The following is a 27,200-nucleotide window of genomic DNA, read 5'->3' as shown; positions in this document are numbered from 1 at the left end:
CTAGCTGATTCCAAAGTTTACCCTTTTAACAAAGCCTGTGTTGATTAGGTACTCAACAAATGGGCTGAAAGAATGAAATAATCTTTTCGGGAGTTGTTTAGAATAACATATAAAGGACATTACAGAATTGAAATGTTGATATTTAAGCATTCTTCTTTTCTTTATTATAATCATATGATCTTTTAGAGTACGAACCAGAAATTGGTTTTGTTTACTGCATTCTTCCTAGTGACTAATATAATTCATGTTATGGACATGAAGTCACTACACTTGTAAATGATGGACAAAATTCTCAATGCTGGCAGATAAGCCTGCTGGGAATATACGAGGAAAACACAAGCTTACAAAGCTCAGGGATATTACTGGACGTGTGCTGGCACACAAAGCAGTACTGACTGAAACTCTGCATTTACTTGTTGCTAAGTTGCTTGCAGATATAAAAATGTGAGCACTGAAGCATCTGACATGTGGATGACAACCTCTGTGAGAAGATAAAAAGTAGGCATGACAAGACTCAAATGGATGGGAATCCATCCAATCATCAGTGGTATAAATAGTAAAAATACTTACCTCTTTTTACCTCCTTAGAGTGACGGGTACCAGTATATTATTTTTGATGCCCTGATATTTAACTTATTTTGCTGAAAACATTTTCTGGTCTTCTAAATTTAAAAGTGGTTTATGTTAACCCATCTGGGCGGGATTCAATCAGTCATTCAGTCTGTAGAATATTATGTTTATCTTTCTTGCAAAATATTGTCTCAGTTTTAACAGAAAAAGTTCAACTATAGAAAGCAAACTACAGAAAGCAGAACAGAAAGGGTCGAGTGTAATGACATGCTCACAGACAGATTTTTATCTATACGTTAAGATCCAAGGAGTATTTTCTAGCCTACTTTAGGTATTTAAAAATCTAAGCCTAGTAATGGGCAGAAGCATTAAGCTCCTAGAAAAGTGAAGCATTTAATAAGAGGGCCCATAGCTATCAAAAGTTATAGTCTTAAGAAAATGTGAAAGATTTAATTAGTTTATTTTTAAATTAAAATACTTTTGTTTTAAAAAAATCCTTTTCATAAATTTTGACAAGATTTTACTATCAACCATCCAGGCCAACTACCAAATGATCAAAAGAGATTTTTAAGGAAGCACGTATTACAAATGAGTATGTACCGCATAGTCCTATATTTATGAACAGATTGCATGCCAAAGCTTTTCGGAAACTTGGTTTAGAAATCAGAAAACATTTAAGAAAAAAAAAAAAAGGTGCTGAAAGGATGGCTGGCTCCCGAGGTAGAAGCTTATTTAGTGAATAATACAATTTAAATTTAGTACCCATTATTTCACCACCATAGAAAAATTATGCTAAAATCCAACTGGATTTAGTATTATTCACTAGAAAGTATCTCTTTCACAGACCCTTTAATCTTGAGAACAGAATATCCTTTTTGCCATCCCTAACCTGCTGGAAATGGTGATGGTGGTGGGAGGTGAGGGCAAAATTTTTCCAAAGATAACTTTTAAGGGCCCCAGGAAGGGATTCTCTTCCTTTTTCCTACCTTCGCCCATGTTATTCAATAGCAAGAAAGGACTCTGAACAAAACCCAGAAAAATCAGAAAATACAAAACAATACCTCTTTATTATATCTGCAATTTCTTGAAAAAGTGCCTTCTCATCAGGTGCATAGGTAACTTCTAGTCCTGTAATTCCAGATCTAATCAGTAATGGGGTCTGGTATCTGATATCTAAGAAACAAGCAAAATGTTGATTACATGTAACTGTGTAAGTAACATAATGTCTTATTTTTGAGTGAAATTATGCTACTGAAATACTTCAAATTAAGAGTGTTCCCCAAAGTAAATACTTCATTAACTCAATTTCTTGAAAACTTTTATTTTTTTTAAAGATTTTATTTATTTATTTGACAGAGGAAGAGAGATCACAAGTAGGCAGAGAGGCAGGCAGAGAGAGAGGAGGAAGCAGGCTCCCTGCCGAGCAAAGAGCCCTAACGTGGGGCTCGATCCCAGGACCCTGGGATCATGACCCGAGCTGAAGGCAGAGGCTCAACCCACTGAGCCACCCAGGCGCCCCTCTTGAAAACTTTCTTCAAGATTTTCTAGTTTAATATGCAACTGAAAAGTCAAATTTCATTTTTTCAGTTATTTTCTTGAAAAGTCTATATTTACCAAATGCCTCAAGTAATAACATCTCCCCCAAAAGAAATTTTATTACTTTGCTTCTGTCTTTACTCTTCCTATGGAAAGAGCTTTGCTTAGTAGAGAGTATTTTAATAAATGGTATGTTGAGTTTTAAGGAACTATGTGTTATAAAAGAGTATGTCCCATATCGTCCTGTATTTATGAAGACATTGCATGCCAAAGCTTTCTAGAAACATTGGTTTAGAACTCAGAAAACATTTCATTTTTTAAAAAAGTTTATAACTACCTCTCAATGAAAAAAAAAAAAAAAGCCCTGATTTGCAGTGCTTGCCTATTTCCATAATGTAAGACTCCCCACCATGGCTGATTTCACTACCAATATGACATCAACTAGTTCAAAAACTTCATAAAAATTTAACAACTGGCTTGTGAATTGGTAAAAGTCAGCTCAAGCACACCAGTGATTAGACTGCAAATTCCTATATGGTTTTGTTCTGTGCTAAGACTTCCTCCTCAGTGGACTGAATTCACATATTACTATTCAAAACTGCAGAACACTTGATAGTGTATAAAATGCCTTTATGTGGTATACTCTATGAAGAATGTCTAAACCAAAAATATGTATATTTAGGAAGAGATATAAACAAAATTGGAATGTATCTTTAAAGTCTCTTATAATCCATTAACTTACCCTAGTAACTTCTTAAAAGAAAAAAAAAAAAACTTAGCAGCAAAATACTAGGAACGCATACGTAAGTTTGTCCACCCAACCTAAAGACAGTCATTTTAATTCAGTATTAGCAATTATTATTTTATAAAAGAGTATTCAGAACAAATTAGATATGTTAATTGAAAATTTTATTAATAGCTCTCTATTAAGTGCTTCTGACTCTGGACAATAAATCAAATAAGACTAATGAATCCAGGAAAAAGCTATACAGAATACTTCCTACTCCTACTTTTAGTACACATTTTAAAAAGGAGTTCCTGATACTTGCTTTGGTTTAGATCTCTAGCACAGAAACTGTCCCATTAAAAGGTTCATCCTAGGGTGGGTAGGTATAAAATTAATAAAAATGAACAATACCTTGGCTGGAGACTGTCTTGTCTTTATCAATCACTATAACACCTGTGAGTTCTGTTTTGTCTGTATCTGGTAGTGGAGTGTCAGAGGAGATGCAGTAAAACAGAGCACAGATTGGATCAAATTCAGGATCTGGTTCTAAGTCTCGTCTAGTTCGAGCATGTAACTCCACACTGATTAGGGTAAGATTCTGTATCTACAAAAGGAAATAAAAATGATGGTTTTAGACAACTTTTTGAGACATGTTGAAAGAAATGTTCACTAAGACTCAAAAGAAATATGTGTAAAATTATGGGAAAAAATGGCCATAAAGGACACAATCACAATCTAATACTCCACAGATTAGGACTAAAGATTTTTACTTCCAAGATTAGATTGAATCAATTCATGTTTTTATTTTAGAAAAACTGGTTGTGATATAATTTCTCAGTGACAAATATACTTAAAATGATTTCTCTAAAATACATGCAGTACCTCTCAAGTTTCTCAAATATTGAGAAAGAGAATGACTAGCCCAAGTGTTTGTATTTTGAGTCAAAATCTGTTACTTTGTATTTTCTACCCAGTTAACTATGGTTTTACCTCTAGTTTAGACTAAAAAGAAAGATGTATTTTGTTTTGAAATTCCTATTAATTCTCTACTACCACAATTTACTTCTGTATGTTCTAGGTAAGTTTTTTGTTTTGTTTTGTTTTTAAAGATTTTATTTATTTGACAGATAGAGATCACAAGTAGGCAGAAAGGCAGTTAGAGAGAGAGAGAGAGAGAGAGGGAGAGAGGAGGAAGCTGGCTCCCTGCCGAGCAGAGCGCCCAATGCGGGGCTCCATCCCAGGACCCTGGGATCATGAGCCCAGCCGAAGGCAGAGGCTTTAACCCACTGAGCCACCCAGGCACCCTGGTAAGTTTTTAATTATAATTTTTCCTGAAAAAATATTTTAAGAATTATATGCCATCAACTACACAATAGATTTTTGACCATGTATATTTTCTCTTTAACATATAGGCAAAAAAGTAGTATTTTGTTTTTTGTACTTATATTCCTATGCTTATAAAAACTCTGAACTGTAATCCTTAGTTCTCTTCTTAAAAACCAAGACAAAATAAGTAGAAACTTTAGGTAAAAAAATAAAACATAGGTTGGATTCATGATTACAGCCATGGAATTACAGCCATCACTGTACCAATAATGTACATATATGTGGCAATGGAAAAGAGGAGACTACTCTTTCAGTATTGGTAACTATTAAAATCATACAAATTTAATGAAGGACTGTGTTTGGTATTTATTTTGCATGAAGAAATGTAAATGCAAGGCTCTCCCTAGTGATGGACGCAGAATTTGGTAGACCTCTTTGGAGGACAATTTAGAAATATCTATCAAAATTAAAAATGGACATCTCCTTTGATCTAGCAATTCTATTGCAGAAATATATCCTGCAGATATACTCACATGTAGTCAATATTTATGTATGAGGATGTTCATTAAAAATTATATTTCCACTCTTTTATAGTTCATAAAAGACTAAAAACATAAATGTTTATCTGTTGGCGACTGGTTACATAAATTATGTGACAACCCATAAAGACTACATATAATAAATACTCTGTAACTTTTATAATTTTCAAAAGAATGAACCAGATCTAAATGTTCTAATATAGAAAATACACTGAAAAGTGGAACCAGTGAGTGTAGCATGTGTTTATGTATGTAAAAATGTTAAAACACATGCACAGAAAATTTCTGCAGAGACATAAAAATAAAGAACTGCTTATATTGTCTTTGGGGAAGGACACTGTTTAGAGTCTGATGTGGGAGGTAAGCTTAATTTTCACTGTAAATCTGTTTGTCCTGCATGCATTAGTAAGTTTGTAATTAAATACTTTTTAAAATGTAAAGAACATTAATTATACATATATAAAGCACAAGAATAAAACAAATATCTACAAATCTACTATTTTCTTTGAATATATACTGTGTTTCTAGATATTAAAAACATCAAACTAAGTAAAATGGGGAGCAAAGGGAAAGAACTTCTACTTTTTTATTATTTTTTTTTTAAATAATTTTTTATTTTTTATAAACATATTTTTATCCCCAGGGGTACAGGTCTATGAATCGCCAGGTTTACACACTTCACAGCACTCACCAAAGCACATACCCTCCCCAGTGTCTGTAACCCCACCCCCTTCTCCCAATCCCCTCCCCCCCAGCAACCCTCAGTTTAGAACTTCTACTTTTAAATGTATGCTCTTCAGGCTTGATTTTTTTTAGACAATAATCACATATTAATTTTATAAGTTAAAAAATCTAAACTGGGAAACCTCTCCCTAAACTCAAACCAAACCAAACCAAACCAACAACAAAAACAGTTTATTTAGAAAGGGATGAAAAAGCAGACTACGAAGAAGACTGAAGACAATTTCACATCAAAAGATTTGTGGAGGTTTTCTTATTTAATAGGCCAAACTGCACATTCAAATTTTGCCATTCTATTCCTTGATATACTACAATGCACTACTGATCTTAGGGACATTTTTTTAAGCAAACATGAAATCAAGAGATGGAGGGATTTACTGAGTGTGACTAAGAAAGAGGTGGGTGACAAAGGAAGATGAGGATTATAACCCTTCTCTTCTGTATGGAGAATGTATATGCAGAACAGAGGGAATGTATATGCAGAAGAGAATGTATACGCAGAAGAAAGCATAACAGAACACAAAGGAAAAAAAGCTATCGGCACAATTCCCTAGAAAAAGGAATGGCATAGATACCGTAGATTTTTTTTCCTCATTCTCAATGTGACCACCAGGTGGCAATACATGTTGAGATGAAAGTCCGCTTAGGGAAGAAGCTGTTAGTAACCTACCATAACTTCTAAGTGATTTTAATTTCAAGAGGGTTCATGATTCTGCAGTGGCGTTATGGAGAAATAATGTTAAGAGCACAAGGAGAATAATCCTTCAAATAATTGAAGGATAATCATATGTAATGAGTCTTTTCTAAGGTCTATAAAATTTGCTTTAATAAATATTTTTTATCACACATTTTCTTCCCTAATTTTGGGTCTGTACTTCATTAAGATATGTATTCCTGAGTTTATTACTTAATTTACCTAGGCTTCGAGGGATATGGTACAGGGCCAAGTAGGTATAAAGCAGGAACTAAATGCTGTTGAAAAAAGCAATGTTCAAGTAATTAGGGAATCAGACTATGTTCCAATTTCTAAAAAAGTACAAATCTTAGCTCCAATTTAGGTGAAAATGAGGACAATATTTGAATTTTTCTTAGACAATGCTCATCTATCCTTTGAACAGTTTAAGACAGAATTGACTTGAGAACAAATATACAAAAATAAAAAATCAAATTTTGTGCTCTAAGAGCAAAGACATAAAACAACTGTTCAATAGAAATATCATGAAAGTCACATGTAATTTTAAATTTTCTAGTAGTACATTAAAAAAAGTAAAAATAGGCTAATTTAAAAATAGTTTCATTTAATACATCTATAATATCAACATGTAATCAATATAAAACATTACTAATGTGATATTATGTGATATTTTACATTCTTTGTTCCTATTAAGTCTTTAAAATCTGTGTGCATTTACATTTACAGCACATTTCAATGCTGATGTTAAATTTTTATACGGAAATACTTGGTCTGTATTATTGTAAAATTTACAACTGAAAAAGCAGTTTTAAATACCTAAGTTGTTCCAAACGTATTTAACCATTTTCTAACAAAGGAGTCAATTATCAAGTTTTAAATCTAAATTATGTATAATTAAATGAAATTTAATTATCTAATTATCCATCTATCCATCTAATTATCCTAAATGGATAAGGCAAATTTTAAATTCTCAATAGCCACATTGCTAGTGGTGGCCAGCACAGTTATGTAAACAATGAAAATATACTCTAATTTCCACCTTAATGCCTGCCAGAGATAGGCTCTGAGTTGTGTTTTAATACAGATAAATTTTATTTTTTAGTATGTCCTATGATTGATGTACATAGTTATAAGATGGCTGCCTACCCTTTGGCATATGGTCAGTGCTGTGAAGGTAACAATAGAATCGTAACAATGAATTAGCAAGCACTGATTCACTGAGCCAAACAAGTAGAAAATACAAGTAAATATCTCATTTAGGATATAACATCTTAATATAACAATCCCAGAATAACATAAAGAATAGTTATAAAGGCTTTTCTAATTTTAGCTTCTATAAACCAAATTTCAGCTATAAGATTTGTGAAAATTGTGAAATCACAAAACAGTCTCAATAACTGATGGCTACTTCAAGTTTCTCAAAAAACAAAAAACAAAACCCAAAAAGGTTTCTCTATTTTATATGAATATATAAATTAATAACAAAATGAAGATTAACAGGCACAGAATTCAATGTATTCCACCCTCCATAAGAGATGTCCATACTTGTCCATAGAATAAAACATGAGAGGTTAAATAGTGTATGTGTCACTGTTGCAATTTTACCTCATGTAAAGCTTTTGCCTCCTGTAAGTTTTGCACGCTGACTTTGAAACCGTAAGTATTGTTTAAAGATGGTCCATCAATCTGAGAAGTTTCTTTCTTTGGGGTATTTACTGCTGCAAATTGATTCTATTAAAAAAAAAACAACAACAACACATAGCCAGAAAAAGATAAATAAGCAATCATTTTCTTTTTTTTGATCACTTATTCCTACTTCGATAATCTGCTTTATGTGTTTAGTAATACATGATAAACTAGTACCACCTCTTCAGACCCAAGAAGAAACTAGTTAAATATTTTATTAACATTCTTTTCATGCTAGTAATTCAAGGTATCAGAACTGGGTATACGTAGAAATATCTGATATAATCTGTAAGCAAACCAAATGTCGATCTTTAGTTTATAAACCCCAAATAATGAAAATAAGTCTTGTTGGAGAGCTGACATTTACACCACATGGACATTTATCTTGACCTTTCTTGGAAGTATAGCAAACAAGCAGGCAATGTATGTGCAACCAGGCTGACTAAAGTTTCTATAAGATTTGAAAATGTGGGTCTATAAGATTTGAAAATTATTTTACTCTAATACAACATGTGTGTGAAAGATGAATGAAAACATAATTCATCTTGAAGGGTTTGGAAAAAATAGAATCTATTTTTTAAAAATATTTTTTTCTAATTTCCAGATCTGTTAACCATTCCCCCCAATGTTGATTTATGCTCACAACACATTTGTACTTATTCTTTAATATAAATAGCTTGTAATTCAACAATATTGATTTAAAAATGAAAGCTTTTAAAAAGTATTTAGTTCTAAAATAGAAATGCTGAAACGTATTTTATGTGCTTAGTATTAATGAGATATAACCAATATGGAAGTGATCTGTCATCTATATTTAAGGATACATGTCTAATGTATACCTTTTTAAACATAATCATATATTTCTAAGTATTACTATATTTTTAGTATTTGAATAAAGATATTTAAGATTTTTTAGTTTCAGGAGTAAATAATGTTGCTTTCCTTTACTACTCAGTAAAATGAACTGAAAAAAAATCAATATTATAGTTGAGAAAAAAGTAATAAACCAAGAAAAAGGATATATTTTTGGTGGGATCAAAAATCACTTACTTGAGCTCTGCTGTCATTGGATTGTTCTGATTTTGCCAGTAATCAGTTAATGTATTTGTATCCTCATAATCCACATTTTGGCTATCATATTCACTTTCTCTGTAATATTTGTATTTACATATAAGAATCTTTTAGATCCCAACAGCAAAAAAAGAACTAAAAAAAATTAGGCAATTTCTTGTTGTCTCAAAGATATGTAAATAAAATGATGCAAAAATATAATAAAATTTTTAAAAATTGAGATACAAAGTTATCAATTATCTAACTGAAATCTAAGAATGGATCTTCCACTGAACAGTAAGTATGTTTAGCATAGTTACCTTCGCTGGTGTTAAGAGTACTCTTCCAAGAGTATCAGTATTACTTCCTTTCTTATGACTCAATTTCTGGGTTTTTGGTTCTGTAGAAAGAAATGTCATATTTAACATCAAAACTGTACATCAAAATTACCTTTAATTTTTGTTATTCCAAACTCCTGAGGACCATTTGTGAGTATTGTTCTATTGTCCTATTAATTCCCTCCAAAGACTTCATAATTTAAAAATAAAACTAATTCAAACTTCTGATCCCCGGGGCGCCTGGGTGGCTCAGTGGGTTAGGCATCTGCCTTTATGATCTCAGGGTCCTGGGATAGAGCCCCACATCAGCTCTCTGCTCAGGGGGGAGCTGGCATCCCCTACCCCCCTCTCTACCTATCTACTAGTGATCTCTCTCTCTCTGTTAAATAAATTTAAAAAAACAAAAAACAACAACAACAAAAACTTCTGATCTCCACTAAACTAACTTTAAAATTCTGTATTTTTAAATAAAAACATTTTTATCTTAATTATTGAGTTTTATACCTCAGTCATATCCTAGGCAATCATTTAATTCATTTATACATTCATCAATTATTTATGATGAGGAAAAAATAGAGTCTCTTCCCTCACAGGGTGAATAATACTCATCAAATACATTCAGTAAAATAAAATTATACTGGGGTAAGTATGACAAAGGGGAATATAGCTGGGATTTTTATTAGGGAGATTAGGAAGGCTTTTTTGTGCTAAAATCAGGAGAAAGAGTAGTAATTAACTAGGAACTGAGTAAGAATTTTTCCTGATTACCAAACTAAAGAAGTGGAAATTACTGTGGGTAGAAAGAAGGCTAGGACAGACATCCAGGTGAGATGATGACAGCTTGGCCTAAGGTTGTGGTGGTAGAGGTAGAGAAAACAATGGAAAGATTTGGGTAATTTGGGAAACAAAAAAGTGACAGGACTTGGCTGGTAACAGACTAGAGAAGATGGGGGATAAGGGAATCAGGTGGGTGTTACAAATAAATCCCGTGTTTCTGAGTTGTGTAAATCAGTGACAGAGAGATGGCTGTAGTATTCATTTAAGTAAGGGAAAAAAAAATAAAAAAACAAACCCACAAGGGCTTTTATGTGTGGGCATGTATGTTTGTGTGTATGAGTACACCGGATGACCGGTGGCAAATGTATACTGTGAGATCATAAATTGAGTTTTAAAAACATTGACACTATGGGGTGTCAGACTGGTTCAGTCAGTTGAGTGTCTGCCTTGATTTTGGCTCAGGTTTTGGTCTCAGGGTTAAGGGATCAAGCCCCGCATTGGGTTCTGTGCTGGGTGTGGAGTCTGTTTAGGATCTCTTTCCTCCTTTCCACTCTCCCTCATCTTGAAAAGAAAAAGAAAAAGAAGAAGAAGGAGAAGGAGAAGCAGAAGTAGAAGGAGAAGCAGAAGCAGCAGCAGCAGCAGCAGTAGAAACAGCAGCAGAAGCAGCAGCAAAGGTAGAAGCAGGAGCAGGAGCAGCAGCAGCAGCAGCAGCAGCCGCAGCAACAGCAGAAGCAGAAGCATAAGCAGAAGCATAAGCAGCAGCAGAAGAAAAATACTGACCTTGTGATGCTTTTGAGCATTCAAACAGAAATGCCAAATAGACAGCTAGATTGGAGATTAAGAGAGTTCTGAACTTGAAATTTAAATCTGTAAGTTATCTGTAGTAATCCTGTGGGTAGGAGCTCACTATTTAGGGAGAAAATACTGAGTAAAGCTTCAAAGGAAAGCAAGTAGGCAGACACATAGGAGTAGGAGAAAAGCCAAGGGGACTGAAAACTCCAAGAAGAAAGGTATGGTCGATAGAACAATGGCTGTTTAAAGAGGGCACATGACAGGAACACCAAGAAAACATAAACTGGCTTTAGCTACATGAAACTTTTTGAAAATCTTTACAAGAGCCATATTAGTGGAATGATGGGGGCAGAATTGAATGTTGAGTGGGCTAAGAAATGAGTAGGAGATAAGGAAATGGGAGTTGTCAAATTATAGAAATCTTTTAAGAAATCTGGCTTTGAAGAACAGGAAAAAAAGTAGAAGCTGCAGGTATAAGGTCAAGGCAGGTTTTGGTTTTCTTTATATCTTAAAGGGAGGGAGAGAGTTGGGTTTATGTTAAAGCCAGTGGGAAAAATCAAGTTGAGAAAAAGGAAGGTTTCTGAGAGGGCTCCTGTATTTCACCCAGCAAGCAAAAGAACATAGGATGGAAGCATCTATAAATAGATTTCATGGCAGAAAGATAAAGTTTCCATGTGATAACTGATGACTTTATAGGACATGATAAAATAGTAATAATAACTTCTCATTAGTGGAGTTAAAATTTCATTTAAAAAGCTCTGATTTTCAGGTCTAAACTGGTACCAAAAGATGGGGATCATTCCCTATATATTTTCAGACTTCAGTGCTTTGAAACTTGAACCCAATCATAAGAGGAAATTTGGAAAGAACACAAATACATGGAGGTGAATGGGTCAACCAGGAAATTAAAGAATTTTAGTTCTTTAAAGAATGGGTCAACCAGGTAATTAAAGAATTTTTAAAAATTCATAGAAACAAATAAAAATGAAAACAACTGTTTAAAACCTTTGGGATGCAGCAAAGGTGGTCCCAAGAGGAAAATATATAGCAATACAAGCCTTTCTCAAGAAACAAGAAAGGCCGCAAGTATATAACCTAACCCTACACAAAGGAGCTGGAGAAAGAACAGCAAGTAAAGCCTAAATCCAGCAGGAGAAGAGAATTTATAAAGATCAGAGCAGAAATCAACGAAATAAAAACCAAAAGAACAGTAGAACAAATCAATGAAACTAGGAGCTGGTTCTCTGAAAGAATTAGTTAAGATTGATAAACCCCTGGCCAGACTTATCAAAAAGAAGAGAAAGGATCCAAATTAATAAAATCATGAGTGAAAGAAGAGAGATCACAACTAACACCAAATAAATACAAACAATTATAAGAACATATTATGAGCAACTACATGTCAATAAATTAGGCAATCTGGAAGAAATAGATGCATTCCTAGATACATATGAACTACCAAAACAGAAGTAGAAACAGAAAACCTGAACAGACCCATAACCAGCAAAGAAATTGAAGCAGTAATCAAGAATCTCCCAGCAAACAAGGGTCCAGGACCAGATGGTTTCCCAGGGGAATCCTAACAAACATTTGAAGAATTCATACCTATTCTTCTGAAGCTATTTAAAAAAATAGAAATGGAAGGAAAACTTCCAAACTCTATGAGGCCAGCATTACCTTGATCCCCAAACTAGACAAAGACCCCACCAAAAAGAACTACAGACCAATATTCCTGATTAACATGGATGCAAAAATTCTCACCAAGATACTAGCCAATAGGATCCAACAGTACATTAAAAGGATTATTCACCACAACCAACTGGGACTTACCCCTGGGCTGCAAGGGTGGTTTAACATTCGTAAATCAATGTAATACACTACATTAATAAAAGAAAGAACAAGAACCATATGATACTCTCAGTAGATGCAGAAAAAGCATCTGTAGTATAGCATCCTTTCTTGATTAAAACTTTTCACAGTGTAGGGATAAAATATCTCAATATCATAAAAGCCATATATGAAAAGTCCAGAGCAAATTATCATTCTCGATGGGGGAAAAACTGAGAGCTTTCCCCCAAGGTCAGGAACATGACAAGGATGTCCACCATCACGACTGTTCAACACAGTAGTAGAGCCCTAGCCTCAGCAATCAGCAAACAAAAAGAACTAAAGGCATCTGAATCTGTAAAGAAGAAATCAAACTCTTACTCTTTGCAGATGATATGACACTCTCTGTGTAAAACCCAAAAGACTCCACCCCAAAATTGCTAGAATTCATACAGAATTCAGCAATGCACAGAAAGCAGCTGCATTTCTATACACTAACAAGACAGGAGAGAGAGAAACCGAGGAGTCAATCCCATTTGCAATTGCACCCCAAACCGTAAGACATGTAGAAATAAATCGAACCAAAGAGGCAAAGGATCTGTATTCAGAAAACTATAGAAACACTCATGAAATCAGGAAATGACAGATGCTGGCAAGGATGTGGAGAAAGGGGACCCCTCCTACACTGTTGGTGGGAATGCAAGCTGGTGCAACCACTCTGGAAAACAGCATGGAGGTTCCTCAAAAAGTTGAAAATAGAACTACCTTATGACCTAGCAATTGCACTACTGGGTATTTACCCTAAAGATACAAACGTAGTGATCCGAAGGGGCACACGCACCCGAATGTTTATAGCAGCAATGTCTACAATAGCCAAACTATGGAAAGAACCTAGATGTCCATCAACAGATGAATGGATAAAGACGACGTGGTATATATACACAATGGAATACTATGCAGCCATCAAAAGAAATGAAATCTTGCCATTTGCAATGACGTGGATGGAACGAGAGGGTATCATGCTTAGTGAAACAAGTCAATCGGAGAAAGACAACTATCATATGATCTCCCTGATATGAGGAAGTGGAGATGCAACATGGGGAGATTAAGGGGGTAGGAGAAGAATAAATGAAACAAGATGGGATTGGGAGGGAGACAAACCATAAGTGACTCTTAATCTCACAAAACAAACTGAGGGTTGCTGGGGGGAGGGGGTTGGGAGAAGGGGAGTGGGGTTTTGGACATTGGGGTGGGTATGTACTATGGGGAGTGCTGTGAAGTGTGTAAACCTGGCGATTCACAGACCTGTACCCCTGGGGATAAAAATATTTATATGTTTATAAAAAATTAAAAAAAAAACACTCATGAAAGAAATGGAGGGATCCAAAGAAATGGAAAAATGTTCCATGCTCATGGACTGGAAAAACAAATATTGTTGAAATGTCCCTGTGCTATCTAAAGCAATCCATACATTCAATGAAACCCCTATCAAAATACCATCAGCTTTTTTTCTCCCCCCCACAGAAATGGGACAAATAATCCTAAAATTTGTATGGAACCAGAAAAGACCCCAAATACCCAGAATGATGTTGAGAAAGAAAAAATGCTGGGAGCATCAAAATTCCTGACTTCAAGCTCTATTACAAAGCTGTAATCATCAAGACAGTATGGTACTGGCATAAAAACAGACTCATGGATCAATGGAACAGAATACAAACCCTGAAATGAAACCTCAACTCTGTGGTCAACTAATCTTCCACAAAACAGTAAAGAGTTTTTCCAATGGAAAAAAACAGTAAGGAGTTTTTCTAATGGAAAAAAGACAATCTCTTCAACAAATGGTGTTGGGAAAATTGGACAGCCACATGCGGAAGAATGAAACTGGACCATTTCCTTACACCACACACCCAAATAGATTCAAAATGGATGAAAGACCTAAATGTGAGACAAGAATCCATCAAAATCCTAAAGGACAACACAGGCAGCAACCTCTGTGACCTTGGCCACAGCAACTTCTTGCTAGACATGTCTCCAAAGGAAAGGGAAACAAAGGCAAAAATGAACTACCACTACTTCATCAAGATAAAAAATTTTTGCACAGCAAAGGAAACAGTCAACAAAACCAAAAGATAACTGACAGAATGGAAGAAGGTATTTGCAAATGTCTTATCAGATAAAGGACTAGTATCCGAAATCTATAAACAACTTCCCAAACTTAACACCCAAAGAACAAATGTTCCAATCAAGGAATGGGCAGAAGATACACACATTTCTCCAAAGACCACATACAAATGGTCAACAGACACATAAAATAATGCTCAATGTCACTTGGCACCAGGGAAATACAAATCAAAACCACAATGAGATCCCACCTCACACCAATCAGAATGGCTAAAATTAACCAGTCAGGAAATGACAGATGCTGACGAGGATGCAGAGAAAGGAGAATCCTTTTGCGCTCTTGGTGGGAATGCAAGCTGGTGCAGCCATTCTGGAAAACAGTATGGAGGTTCCTCAAAAAGCTGAACATAGAGCTACCCTATGACCCAGAAATTGCACTCCTAGGGATTCTGAAGGAGCACCTGCACCCCAATGTTTATAGCAGCCACGCCCACAATAGCCACACTACAGAAGGAGTCCAGATGTCCACTGACAGATAAATGGATAAAGATATGATACACACACACACACACACACACACAGGAATACTATGCAGCCATCAAAAAAAAAGAAACCTTGCCATTTGCAATGACAGGAATGGAACTAAAGGGTATTATGCTAAGTGAAATAAGTCAATCAGAAAGACAATTACCATATGATCTCACTCATGATGCAGAATTTAAGAAGCAAAACAGAGGATCATAGGGGAAAGGAGGGAAAAATAAAACAAGATGAAATCAGAGAGGGAGAGAAGCCATAAGAGACTCTTTAATCATGGGAAACAAACTGAGGATTGCTGGATGGGAGAGGGGTGGTAGCATGGAGTAATGGAGTGATGGACATTAAGGAGGGCACATGATATAATGAGCACTGGGTATTATGCAAGACTGATGAGTCACTGAACTCTACCTCTGAAACTAATAATACACTATGTTAATTAAATTTAAAAAACATATTTTAAAAATTACATTAAAAAATTCTGAATTTCATTACATAGTCTAATGTTTTCATTTCTACATCTTTGAAAAAGAACTTTGACGTCCTTGTTATTTGTAAACTCACCTGTTGATAAAGGGCTCAGGCTACTTGCTTCAGGAAGCCTTTCCAGAAGTTTTCTCTGTACAATTGGTGTACTGTGAAGGCAGAGTGGGTCACATATTCCAGTCCTTGCCCTAACATTAATTGGAGATATCACTAGAGGCTCCAGAGGCTCACTGCAGGGGCTTTTCTGTATACCATCTTTTACTGGTTTTAAGATACTCTCGATATTCAGGGAATGCAGTTCCTCTACTGGTGATGTGGGTCTCTCATCTCCATTTAAAGTTTTAGAATCTGGGGATGTTGCCTGTTGCCAAGGCGGAATTACTGGAGAATCAGGGGAGCTATAACTAATATAGTAGTCGTCATCATCATCATCTTCAACTTTCTCAGCATCATTTGTGGAAGCAACTGGTGGCAGTGCCTGGTTTTCACTTATAGTTCGACTACAACCCGTAGTTGGTGCTTGCAAAGTAATCTGGGCATTATCAACATCTTCCTTGGTATGTGCTGTGGTGGGGAGTATATGTGGAGCTGTACTCATTTTTGGAGGCACTACAGGTTTGTCATCTGGGTTAACTGAAGAGCTGAAGTTCTCAGCAGATTTTACAACTCCAGTTGGCTCAGTTTTAGACAGTTTCTTGGAACGTTCATATTCTTCTTTGGCGTGAAGCCATGCTTGAACCAGTTGTCGACTTGGGGCACATTTGCAAGGCATAATCACAATTTTTTTATCTTCAACCATTTTATAGCTATTACTTGACCCTTTACTGACCACTGCCTGGCCATTGCGAAGGGGTGACCCTGGTCTTGGATTCTGAGTCATTGCTGAGAAAGCCGTTTTCCACAGACGAAGTCCTTCCAAGGAAAAGTCTCCCTCAAACTCAGCCAGATCATTTGGAAGTCGAGTTTCTACCATGAGAAGCCGTCCACCGATCTCCCTATAAACAACATATTTTAGAACACCTGTTTTGTCTCAAAGAGCGATTACCAAAATATTTAGCTCCCTATCCTAAAGATTTTTTTGAAGTTTCTTTTGAATTCTTAGAAATGCCCATTTCTTCCCTTTCTGTGCCCTCTCACTACATATTTAATGCAGGTACACTCTTTCTAGTCTTAACATGCTTTTCTTCTCAGGTGTATGCTACTAAATTAATTTCCTTTGAAAGGAATCATCAATACCAGGAAAGAAGGTATTTTTTTTAAGTGCCCCTTGATGCCTCCTTTTCTCCAAGGAGATGGCACAAACTGATCATATTCCTTTCCTCTACTCAAATAACTCTCCATCGTCACCACATATGAATAAAAAGAATGGAATAATTTTATCATTAGAGATCGTCTCCTTGGATCTTATCTACAGCCTCTCTACACATTCTCTAGTAGCTACAGTAGTTTAGCAAAACCAGTCAGTTCAAACATATCTTTGTACTCCCCCACGTCCTTTCAAACATTAAAAAAATCACACACAATTGAGATAAATTACCCTATTCTTACTCCCCTTTACATGACAAGGCTTAACACTAAGAACTTTAAGTTGGCAGAGGCCACAGAATACATAGCATAAATGCTGATAATGTATGTGTATGTGGGGAATCACTATTAAAAGGTAGCCTCATTTATTTTTCAATAGTTGGAAATATCAAGTTAAACTTCTTTCTCTAACATATATCCACTGGTACTATCTCTGTCTTTTGCAACAAGAAAATCTACTTTTTCTTCCTTATGATACCTCTTTCCTGGATATGAAGGTAAGTTCTTAGTTCTTCCAGTTACTTTTTCTAGGGCATGATTTCCCAAATATCCTGGTCATTCTCTACATAAAACTCAATGAACTGGATTCATGTTTTCTGATTTGGAGCTGAAGGATTACCACAGGTGCTTTTCCCCTTTACTTGGAAAGACTTTGGCCCTTAATAGTTAACTCTGTAACCACCTCCCTGCTATATGAAGAATCAGAAGAAAAGATTATCGCTACTGAAGAAAATGAGTACATGTGTTATGTGACATAGCCAACTCTAATATTAATGATACAGAGATCATAATGAAGTAAAAAATAACAAAAACTGGTAAGGTATGGTAAATTCAGCTCTCTTGAATATGTCAACAGTGTGGTTATTGCTGCAACTCATGTCATAATATACATCAAGAGTCTTCCATTTTTTAGTACTCCTACTTCTAAGACTATATGGAAAAACCCCAAAATACAAGATGTGCTTCATGAAGAAAACAATAATCACATAATTATCTATAGTGGCAGAACAGGGAACAAACTTTCTGTTCAATAAAATACACATATGATAGGATTATCATGTAGTCATTAAAATGATGTTTCCAGAAACTTGTTATTTGGAAAATGTTTATAATATTGGGTGAAAAAAACCTGTATGCAATACTGTGACTATAGTAAGATCACATTTAATAAAACAGAACAAAATAAAAACTATACATTTAAAAAAACTAAAATAAAAAAACCACATTAGGGCGCCTGGGTGGCTCAGTTGGTTAAGCAATTGCCTTCGGCTCAGGTCATGGTCCCAGAGTCCTGGGATCGAGTCCCACATCGGGCTCCCAGCTCCATGGGGAGTCTGCTTCTCCCTCTGACCTCCCCTCTCATGCTCTCTCTCACTCTCTCTCTCACAAAAATAAATAAAAATCTTAAAAAACAAACAACAACAACAAAAAAAACACATTAAAATACTGAGTGGTTGTCAATAGGTAGAGAAATTGTGGGACTTTTATTCTTTTATACCTCCCAAATTTACTATAGTGAATAGTTTTATATTAAAAATTGTTTTTCAAAAATAATGACTATCATCCTTTTATTTCAGCTGCATGACAAGTCTCAAAGTTGGACAACAACAAACAGCAACAGAGTTAATGACTAACACATGGTAAGGTAATTGAGAATTAAAAATTAGATATGCAAGGCTCGAGATGGAAAAAAATAGGTCAGTTAAAAACATATACCATAATCACTACTGATAAAAGCCAAAACCCCCCCAAATAATGGAAACTAATGCTTAAGGAACAGACGTTCATATATTCTGGCAGTGAAATAAAAGAAAGAGTCCCATTTCTGTTAAAAGACCACACATAGGTACTAAGCAAAACAAAACAAAACTGTAGAACTGTGTATTAGGAAGGCTGGGGAAGAAATTTCCTGTCTTCCACTTCTAATCTTTAGGGGAGGAAACTTTTAACCTGTACTTCTGATCACTTTTTCTCAAACCCTTCTTAAAAAGACTCCTGCAGGATTATTGCTGATCTGCTGGGTAAAATCCTGGTATTCACTGTGTCTTTTTTACTGGGGTCAAGAACACGGTGCTGCTGAAGGTTACTGTACACACGTGGTATGGCTTCTTGCCTTAGGTGACTCTTCATCTCTCTTCTATCCTTTAGACTAAGCAAAGTCAGCTGCAGAAGTCTTAGCCAGCCTCCTCTGCTTCTGACTGGATGACTGAAATGAACTGCCTCTCCTTGCAACTAGTTAGGTAAATGGGATAAAAGACATGGGGGTCGGGGTGGGGGGAGGAACAAAAATCATCACTTAAATGGCCTGGGTTAAGTTATGTTCCCAACTTAGTTCCTATCAGTTATATTCTACCTTGGTGATGCAAGAGGTACAAAATACCTACTTAACTACTGGCTTATAAATAAACCAATACTGATGCCTTTGTGTTCTTTGTGTTTTGCTATTGGCTGTGTATATGTGTGTGTGTGTGTATGCATCTGTCTACTGCCTCTCTGAAAAGATTTTTTTTTTTAATGTTACTGGGTTACATATTACTGGTGTTTTATTTTAAAATTATTCTTTATCATGGCACCATATTAATATTTTAGGATTCATTTTGGCACAGCATCTGGCTACAATATATTTATTTTCTATGGATTTTAGTTTGGCTATTCCTATTTTGAGTAAGAGCCTCTTACATGGATTCAAATTCTCTCTATTCACAAATCTTTGTACTAGTCTGACCCATATTACCAATTCCTTTGCAATGATTTTGTTTCCAACAGCCTGAAGAAATTCAAGTTCATTAATGAGGGAGAATTTTCAGAGGATTAGCTAACATTTTCTCATATTTATCACAGAGAACTATGAGATTATTTCCTTTTCAAATAGTCTATTTGTATGGGTTTTTTAAAAATTATTATTATGTTCAATTAGCCTTCTTTTAAAAAACGAGAGATAAGGGGCGCCTGGGTGGCTCAGTGGGTTAAGCCGCTGCCTTCGGCTCAGGTCATGATCTCGGGGTCCTGGGATCGAGTCCCGCATCGGGCTCTCTGCTCAGCAGGGAGCCTGCTTCCTCCTCCTTCTCTCTCTGCCTGCCTCTCTGCCTACTTGTGATCTCTGTCAAATAAATAAATAAAATCTTTAAAAAAAAAAAAATACGAGAGATAAGGAGAAGTCAAGTCCATCTTGTATCCCTAATAACTGGACAAACTAATAGGAGTAACAATATGATTGAAGATGTTGGCAACATGAAAAGAAAATGACATAATATGAACAAGTTAAAATAATCTTCATTTAGAGATATAACATAAAGTAAAATTTACAATTTTAGAAATAAACACCATTTTTAAAACGATAAATGTGCTTAAGTATTATCACATCCTTCTTAATCTGGCATCATGTCACGGGGAGCATCTGCATCTCTAATCCTTGATGTTGACACAGTGTTAACAGTAAGATTGAAGACCAACACTTACAGCTTCAAGTTCTCAAGGTGCAACCATCCAGCTAGTTTGTGAATTTTCTCAGAAGGCCTAATTATGAACCACTTTTACAATGATTTACTTATAAATACAATATATTATAGCCAGAACACGAGCATTCAGGTACCAATGCTATATTCATTATAAGTACTCAGAGTGACTCAAGGAGAAAAAATAATTCTGATTACCTGGGCTTTTCTGGTACATCAGAAGGATTACTGCAAAATGGTTCCTGGTAAATAGTTTCTGAAAGGTCATGATCCAACAAAGTTGCCATAATTTCTTCCCTACTTGGTGGGGACATAAGTGGTTTTAGAATGTGAGCAGTTCGAGGGGTGAAACTGCCATTTTTAGATTGTGAGGGAGAGCTGGTAGACCTTGGTGAACTATCGGGAGTTGGTGTCAATATATCATTGTTTCTTGAAACATACAATTCTAAATCTTCAGAGGCTGCATCCAGAAGTTCACCATCAGGGGAGGATAGTATTGTAGTAAAAGAGGTATTGACTGAGTCAAGAGACTGTTGCATCTCTTTTCTGGTATGACCTTGGATCCAATCTGAAGTGCCTGGCTGTGAGAGGCTAAGAAACACTTCTTTGCTTACTGAACTCCTATTCAATCTGGATTTTTCATTTAGACAGTCCTCTGCCTGCTGGACACAGAAAGAATCCATTATTGAATTAGAGCGAGTTGTCAGAGGATGGAAGGTACTTTTCCACTGGTTGTGGCGATGATTCTCATTGTTATCAACTGATGATTTCTCAAATAGTTCAGGACTTAGAGTGCTAGATCTAATCCACGAGGTTGAGTCTGAGGCATGATGTTTGTCTTCATCACACTTCTGATTATCATGACTTAAAAACTCATTTTTTTCTATGGTTTGTCCTGGGAAAAGATCCTGAACTGCATCACTTAAGAATTTCTGAGGCAAATTCTGATCAGCTGGGACAAACTGACTTCCAGAATAAAAGCTACAAAATCCAGTTTGACCTATTGTATTAATATCAAAATTATAATTATGTTCAGGAGACAAGCTATCTTCAAGTGAGTAACAGCTCTCAAAACCTTGATCTGAAAAAAAGATGGGACTGTCATCTGATAGAGAGTTATCCAACTGGCCAGAGTTTTGTAAATTTAGAGAGTCTACTTTAAGAAGTTTGGGAACTTTTTCTTTAGGTTTTGTAGTTCTGGGAGTTCGAGGTTTTCTTGAAGCCGTTACTGATCGTGTTCGTTTAATTGTTTTGTTTTGCTCAAGGGAACCAGAAATATTTTTGTTTGGTTGATGTTTATTAGGTAATGGGTCTTGCATAATATTTGCATTTTGTGCTTTCTGCTGTCTTTTCTGTAACAATTCTTTTAGAACTGCCAGTCCAGACTGGCCTTCACCAAATGCTGAAGGTGTTGACACATTTCGACTTTTACACTGAGAAAGTGCTTTGGTTTGTGAAATTGCTTCTGACAACGACCTCTGTTTTACCTTTTCAGGTTTAAAATTTGACATATCTAAAATAAAGCCCCTTTGTTTTTGCTCCCATGCTATTTGTTTGATTGGACTTCTCAAGGAAGTTACAAAGCAATTATTAGGCATTTGGCTTTCCTCTGAAGCTGCATTTCCTGGAGAACAAGTTTCACTGTGCTTTGACTGTTCTGCCATGCACACAATCTGCTGCTGACTGTCTTTGCAATGCAAAAAATTAGGGGCATATGCCTGGTCTGGCTTTGATTCTAAAGAATTACGATATTCATTTAACTTTCCGATAGATGACAAATAACTTTTTTGTGTATTTGCATTCTCTTCTTTCTTTGGAGACATTATACCCGAAGATATCTGTGTATTCTGGGCTACCTGAGACAAATGGTTGGAAAGATCAAATATGTTTTTTTGAATTAAGGTTGATTCTTTCAGAGTAAACATAGTATTTTGATTATGAGACCTCTGAACATTAATTTTTGAGATTCCAGGTCCCAAAGAACTACAAACAACTGATGAATGCAAATCATCTCGTGAGCTGGGAAATGTTTGCAAATCTACAGGCTTCTTGCTTTCTAAAAAAGAAGAAAAGCAGCCAGATAAATTTTGTTGTGCATGAATTCCAGTGGGCAGGGGAGCAGAAAGGGGATGATCTATAGCAGAGCCCATTAGTGACACATCTTTCTGTTTAAAAAGTAACTGAGAGCTTCCAGAAGTATTTGAGGTTTCAGACACATTCTGATGTTTCAGCACAAACTTAACTTCAGCACCAGACTGAGATTTTATTTTTTCATCTTTATTTGTTATATGTTTTCTTGGCATAGCTTTCTCATTTGTTTTTTGTTTCTGTTTTGCTCTCTGTTTCTTTTTTCCATCATCTCCTACTTTATTTGTCTGATTCCGTTTGTTCCTTTTCTTAGTAACTACAGAGGGATTAACAAGCTTAGTTTTTGATTTCTTAACCTGCGCTCTTGCTCGACTATTTTTTTCCATACGAGAATTAACAGTCTTACTATTACATGCATTAGGACCCTTAAAGAGCACTGTTTCTTTATCTGCAGCAGCCATCATTTCTTCAGCTCTTGGATCTGTGGGAGACCAGCAGCGAGGGGGAGAAGAATTTATGGGACTTGTGCTTCTCTCAGAAAGAAAACCTAGTTTAGACATAACATCACTATAATTCAAGTCACAGTCTTCGGTTTCAGCATTGTAAGACGGCAAGGGAGGCGACAGGATGGCATGTGACCGTTTTCGCCTAAAAGACAAAGTTCTTTTAATATTTTCACTATTTGTCCTTTGTTGCTTACCAGTTTTTTTCTTAGCAGACTTATGTTTTGATTTTCTTCTGTGACTTTTCTTTGGTGTTAGTGGATAAATGGGATATTTGGTTGCAGGGGAGTCAGGAACTTTTGGCCAAAAATCCTTCAAAGGTGCAAGCTTTTTATATAGTTCCATTTTTTCCTCTGTCAATATAACTTGTTTTTCTTTAGAGTCTATTTTTCCTAGCTTCACAAGCATATTTTTTCTCCCTCTAAATCTATTAATAATAATATACTTTATGATGACAGGGGGTAGCTTTTTAGACATTTTCCTTCGTTTTCGAGCTTTGAGAGTTCCATCTAAACTTTCACCAATTTCCATGGGATGAGGTAGGCTAATTTTTGAGTTGTGTGTTACAAAACTTGACTCACTATCTTCAGTCTCATAATTCACCTTGCGTTTGGCTCTAAGTGTATATTTATTTCCATACAATCCAAAGGACTGTTCAGTTTCTAAGGTTCCATCTCCAAAGTGACAGTCTATAAAACTGTCTGCAGGTGTTTTATTTTCAAAAGCTCCACGGGTGACTTTAATTAGATCACTGGCCAATCCGTTATCCTTCTCAGGATTACAAGGATTATTTTGTATACAATTATCTTTTGGGGATACAGTCTCACTAGTTTTGGTAGAAGTCTCCTGATGACCTATAAACTTCTTTTTATTCATTTTTAACCGGGACTGTTTACTGCTGGGTTGTAGTTTGTATGTGACAGGAGAGAGTTTCTGTGGTCTACTGAGACAGTTAGAAAGAACAACACTGGGAAAAAACATATAATGTGCCGCTTGCTGGCTGAGGCTTGGCTTTTCTGTTTTATGTTCTTGAAACTCTTCGTATCTAATTTTAAGTTTATTTAGCCCACTTTCATCAGCAATGCTATCAAGAGAATGTACCATAGTTCTATTCTCTCCTGAGCATGAGAGCAAGTCACAATTTTCAGTTAATGATGAAGGGAATAAATTATTCAGAGCTGTGCTGTTTCCTTTTTCATTTCCTTCAGAGGATAACTTATTTTTTGAATGACTTAGGTCAGAAAAGTTGAAAGAATTTTTGCCCAATGTACTTTCACTACTATGACGGTTCATGTGTATAAAAGGGGCATCCTTATCAATTTTTCTAATATTTGTATACTTTCTACTTGGTGCCTGTCTTGTAACAGATGGAATATCCTCTTCATAATCAAAAATACTACTTTCACAGGAAGATACTGGGAGGATATCTTTCTTACTTTCTTTATGAGAGTTTTCTGAATGGACAGAATTGCTCAAAGATCCAGGGTATTTCATGGAGTAAGTACTTTCATTTGTAAAAGAAGCAACTGAGTGATCTAGACATTTTTCTATGTTGTTTGGCTGTGGAAGTTCTTCAATTAAATCTTCCTTATTCAAAACATGGGAAGAAAGGGCACTTGTGTGTTTACACTGAAAGGTAATCTTAGCAGAAGATGGGGGTTCTAATGTAGCAGCATCTTTGTGGAAAATGGAAGGTTTTACTGATAGCTTGCTTGTTGCAATCACAGAAGAGTGGGTCCTGGAATTTTCGTTGTTCAATGGATTGTCTGAAATTGGGGAAAAAGAATTTATTTCACCTTCATGCTTTTAATTTTTTAAAAAATATTTCTCCATACTATCACCATGAAAGAAGCTATATGAAATTACGTTTCCATGCTTAAAATGGTTATCTTAACAAAATGTCATTCCTCTCATTAAGATAATAACTCAGCCTTAATAATCAATAGTCAGTTACACTTGATTATTATTCATTATTTTAAACATATTTCTTTTGGTCAGAAATAAGTTACATTAGGGGTCCCAGGTGGCTCAGTTGGTTGAGCAGCTGACTCTCGATTTTGGCTCAGGTCATGAGCTAAGGGTCCTGGGATCAAGCTCTGCTCTACACAGAGCATGTTGTCTTTCTTTCTCTCTCAAAAATAAATAAATAAATTAATTAATTAATTAAAATTAAAAAAAGAAATTTTATATTAATATTCAGTGCCTTCGTGGTGAATAGGGAAAAATACTGTCACCTTGAAAATTTTTCATAAAACAGTATGCTTCTTTGTATTATCACTTCAAATAAGCGGAGAGTATTTTTTCTCTAGTGTTTATTTAAATTCCAACTAGTTAACATCTGAATATATTTCTTACAGTTTATGCTACTTAAATGTTAACATGATAAACTGATTAAAGTCTATGAAGTTTTAAATCAGTGATTTACAAATATTATCCTGTTAGAAATAAGAAATAATCATATATCCACATTCTTTTTTTTTTTTTTTTAAAGATTTCATCTATTTATTTGACAGACAGAAATCACAAGTAGGCAGAGAGGCAGACAGAGAGAGAGAGGAGGAAGCAGGCTCCCTGCTGAGCAGAGAGCCCCATGTGGGACTCGATCCCAGGACCCTGAGATCATGACCTGAGCCGAAGGCAGCGGCTTAACCCACTGAGCCACCCAGGCGCCCCCATATATCCACATTCTTGCAAGAGAAAAAATCTTGGAGAAGGACAAAACATAGTAGTACTGTCAAAGCTTCACACTTAGCCGATTTTGTATGTGTGATTACAGTTTTAAAAGCAAATATATTCTCAGCTGCTAAATCATAAAATGCTCTTAGTATTAGATAACTTACCACTGTTTTCATCTGCAGTTCCATCTAACTGAGGTATAGAAAGATTGGCTAGAAGCAAACTGTTATTACTCCATTCCATTTCTTCTTCTGAAGATGAATCATCCTCTTCAGTTGAGCTTCTATGGGTATTTCTACACAGTGATCTAGAGAATATTAAGATTCATTAGGAGTATGATCATAGACAAAGCATGTCAGATTAAAAATATTTGCTTAATCTGATGTTGTAATAGTAAAATTGAAAAGATCTGAAAATTAGAACCTCAAAAAGAAAAGCAGATTTATCTTGCTTTAGTATTATGTTCTATAAAAAGTTATTGCAGATAAACTTAAAATCCTTTTCATGTGAGCTAGAAGACACCATCATTCCTGTATCCAAAGTTCCACAATATCCTGGACTACCATATCTAATCATGTTCTTCCTTATATTCTCCCTCTCATCCTATTATTAGATATGGATAATAGCTAGGCTGAGAACCCAATAACTTCTAAAAAGGTAGCATCCTGGCATATTTTAAGAAGTCTCCACAAATATACAATCTCTACACTGTGAACTGAAAAAAACAAACACAAAAGTAAGCAAGGGGGTACTCCAGTCAGGCTGGAAGAGAAAACAGGGGCCAGAGGGGCTAGGAAGTAGTAGAGGTGTTGAGTCAATCTGAGCACTGGCTCTAAAGCAGGTTACTAAAGAATTCAGATGGACGGTGAAGTCCAGATAGATAATCTCTTCAGGGTTCATCGCTTATTGATTTAAATTTTTTCACTAAGTCCTAGCTTGATACTTCCTTTTCCACCCATACCTAAGCTTTTCTTTCTCTGGTCTCAAAAATTTGAAAAGTGTCCCTTAATTATAGATATAACAGTTTCTCCATTAATCCTTTACCAACTCAAAATTCGTCCTAAAACCACTGTCTTAAGAGCTGAAAGAATTATTAGAGGTCATCTAGTCCAATTTTCTACTGAACGCAAAAACCTTATTTTAACAGATAACAAAATCTCCACTCTTACATTCTCAGTATAAGGGGCTTGCTTGCTGTCCACGAGCTAATCTTTTCCATTATTAATTGTTAGGATTTTTTCCCCTCTGTTACACAGTACTTTCCAAATTCCATTCATTATTTCTGCTTTTGTCCTGTGTTGTTATATGTAGCCTACTGTTGCTATTTTCCATATGATAACTTTAAAATATTTGAAGGCATTTATAATGTATCCTGTAATTCCTCTCTAATTAGACCAAACATTATCTATCCTTTCTACTGTTCTTT

General features: G+C 35.5%; 1 protein-coding gene across 4 annotated transcripts in view; it reads right to left on the bottom strand.

Moving 5' to 3' along the window:
• The window catches only part of REV3L (REV3 like, DNA directed polymerase zeta catalytic subunit), a 182,608-nt gene that overhangs the window by 60,483 nt on the left and 94,925 nt on the right, over positions 1 to 27,200 (bottom strand). For all 4 annotated transcript variants that reach the window (XM_044244365.1, XM_044244369.1, XM_044244374.1 and 1 more), the window contains exons 12-18: positions 25,939 to 26,081; positions 20,706 to 24,864; positions 15,826 to 16,742; positions 9,190 to 9,269; positions 7,739 to 7,864; positions 3,245 to 3,437; positions 1,632 to 1,743 (exon numbers count right to left, since the gene is read on the bottom strand). In XM_044244365.1, the coding sequence (XP_044100300.1) occupies positions 1,632 to 1,743; positions 3,245 to 3,437; positions 7,739 to 7,864; positions 9,190 to 9,269; positions 15,826 to 16,742; positions 20,706 to 24,864; positions 25,939 to 26,081 (5,730 nt within the window). The remainder of the gene's footprint in view (positions 1 to 1,631; positions 1,744 to 3,244; positions 3,438 to 7,738; positions 7,865 to 9,189; positions 9,270 to 15,825; positions 16,743 to 20,705; positions 24,865 to 25,938; positions 26,082 to 27,200) is intronic.

This window comes from Neovison vison, chromosome 1 (assembly GCF_020171115.1).
Source record: "Neovison vison isolate M4711 chromosome 1, ASM_NN_V1, whole genome shotgun sequence".
In the NCBI taxonomy this organism is placed as follows: domain Eukaryota; kingdom Metazoa; phylum Chordata; class Mammalia; order Carnivora; family Mustelidae; genus Neogale; species Neogale vison.
The sequence above is the reverse complement of the archived record's forward strand: the minus strand, read 5'-3'. Positions and strand labels throughout refer to the sequence as shown.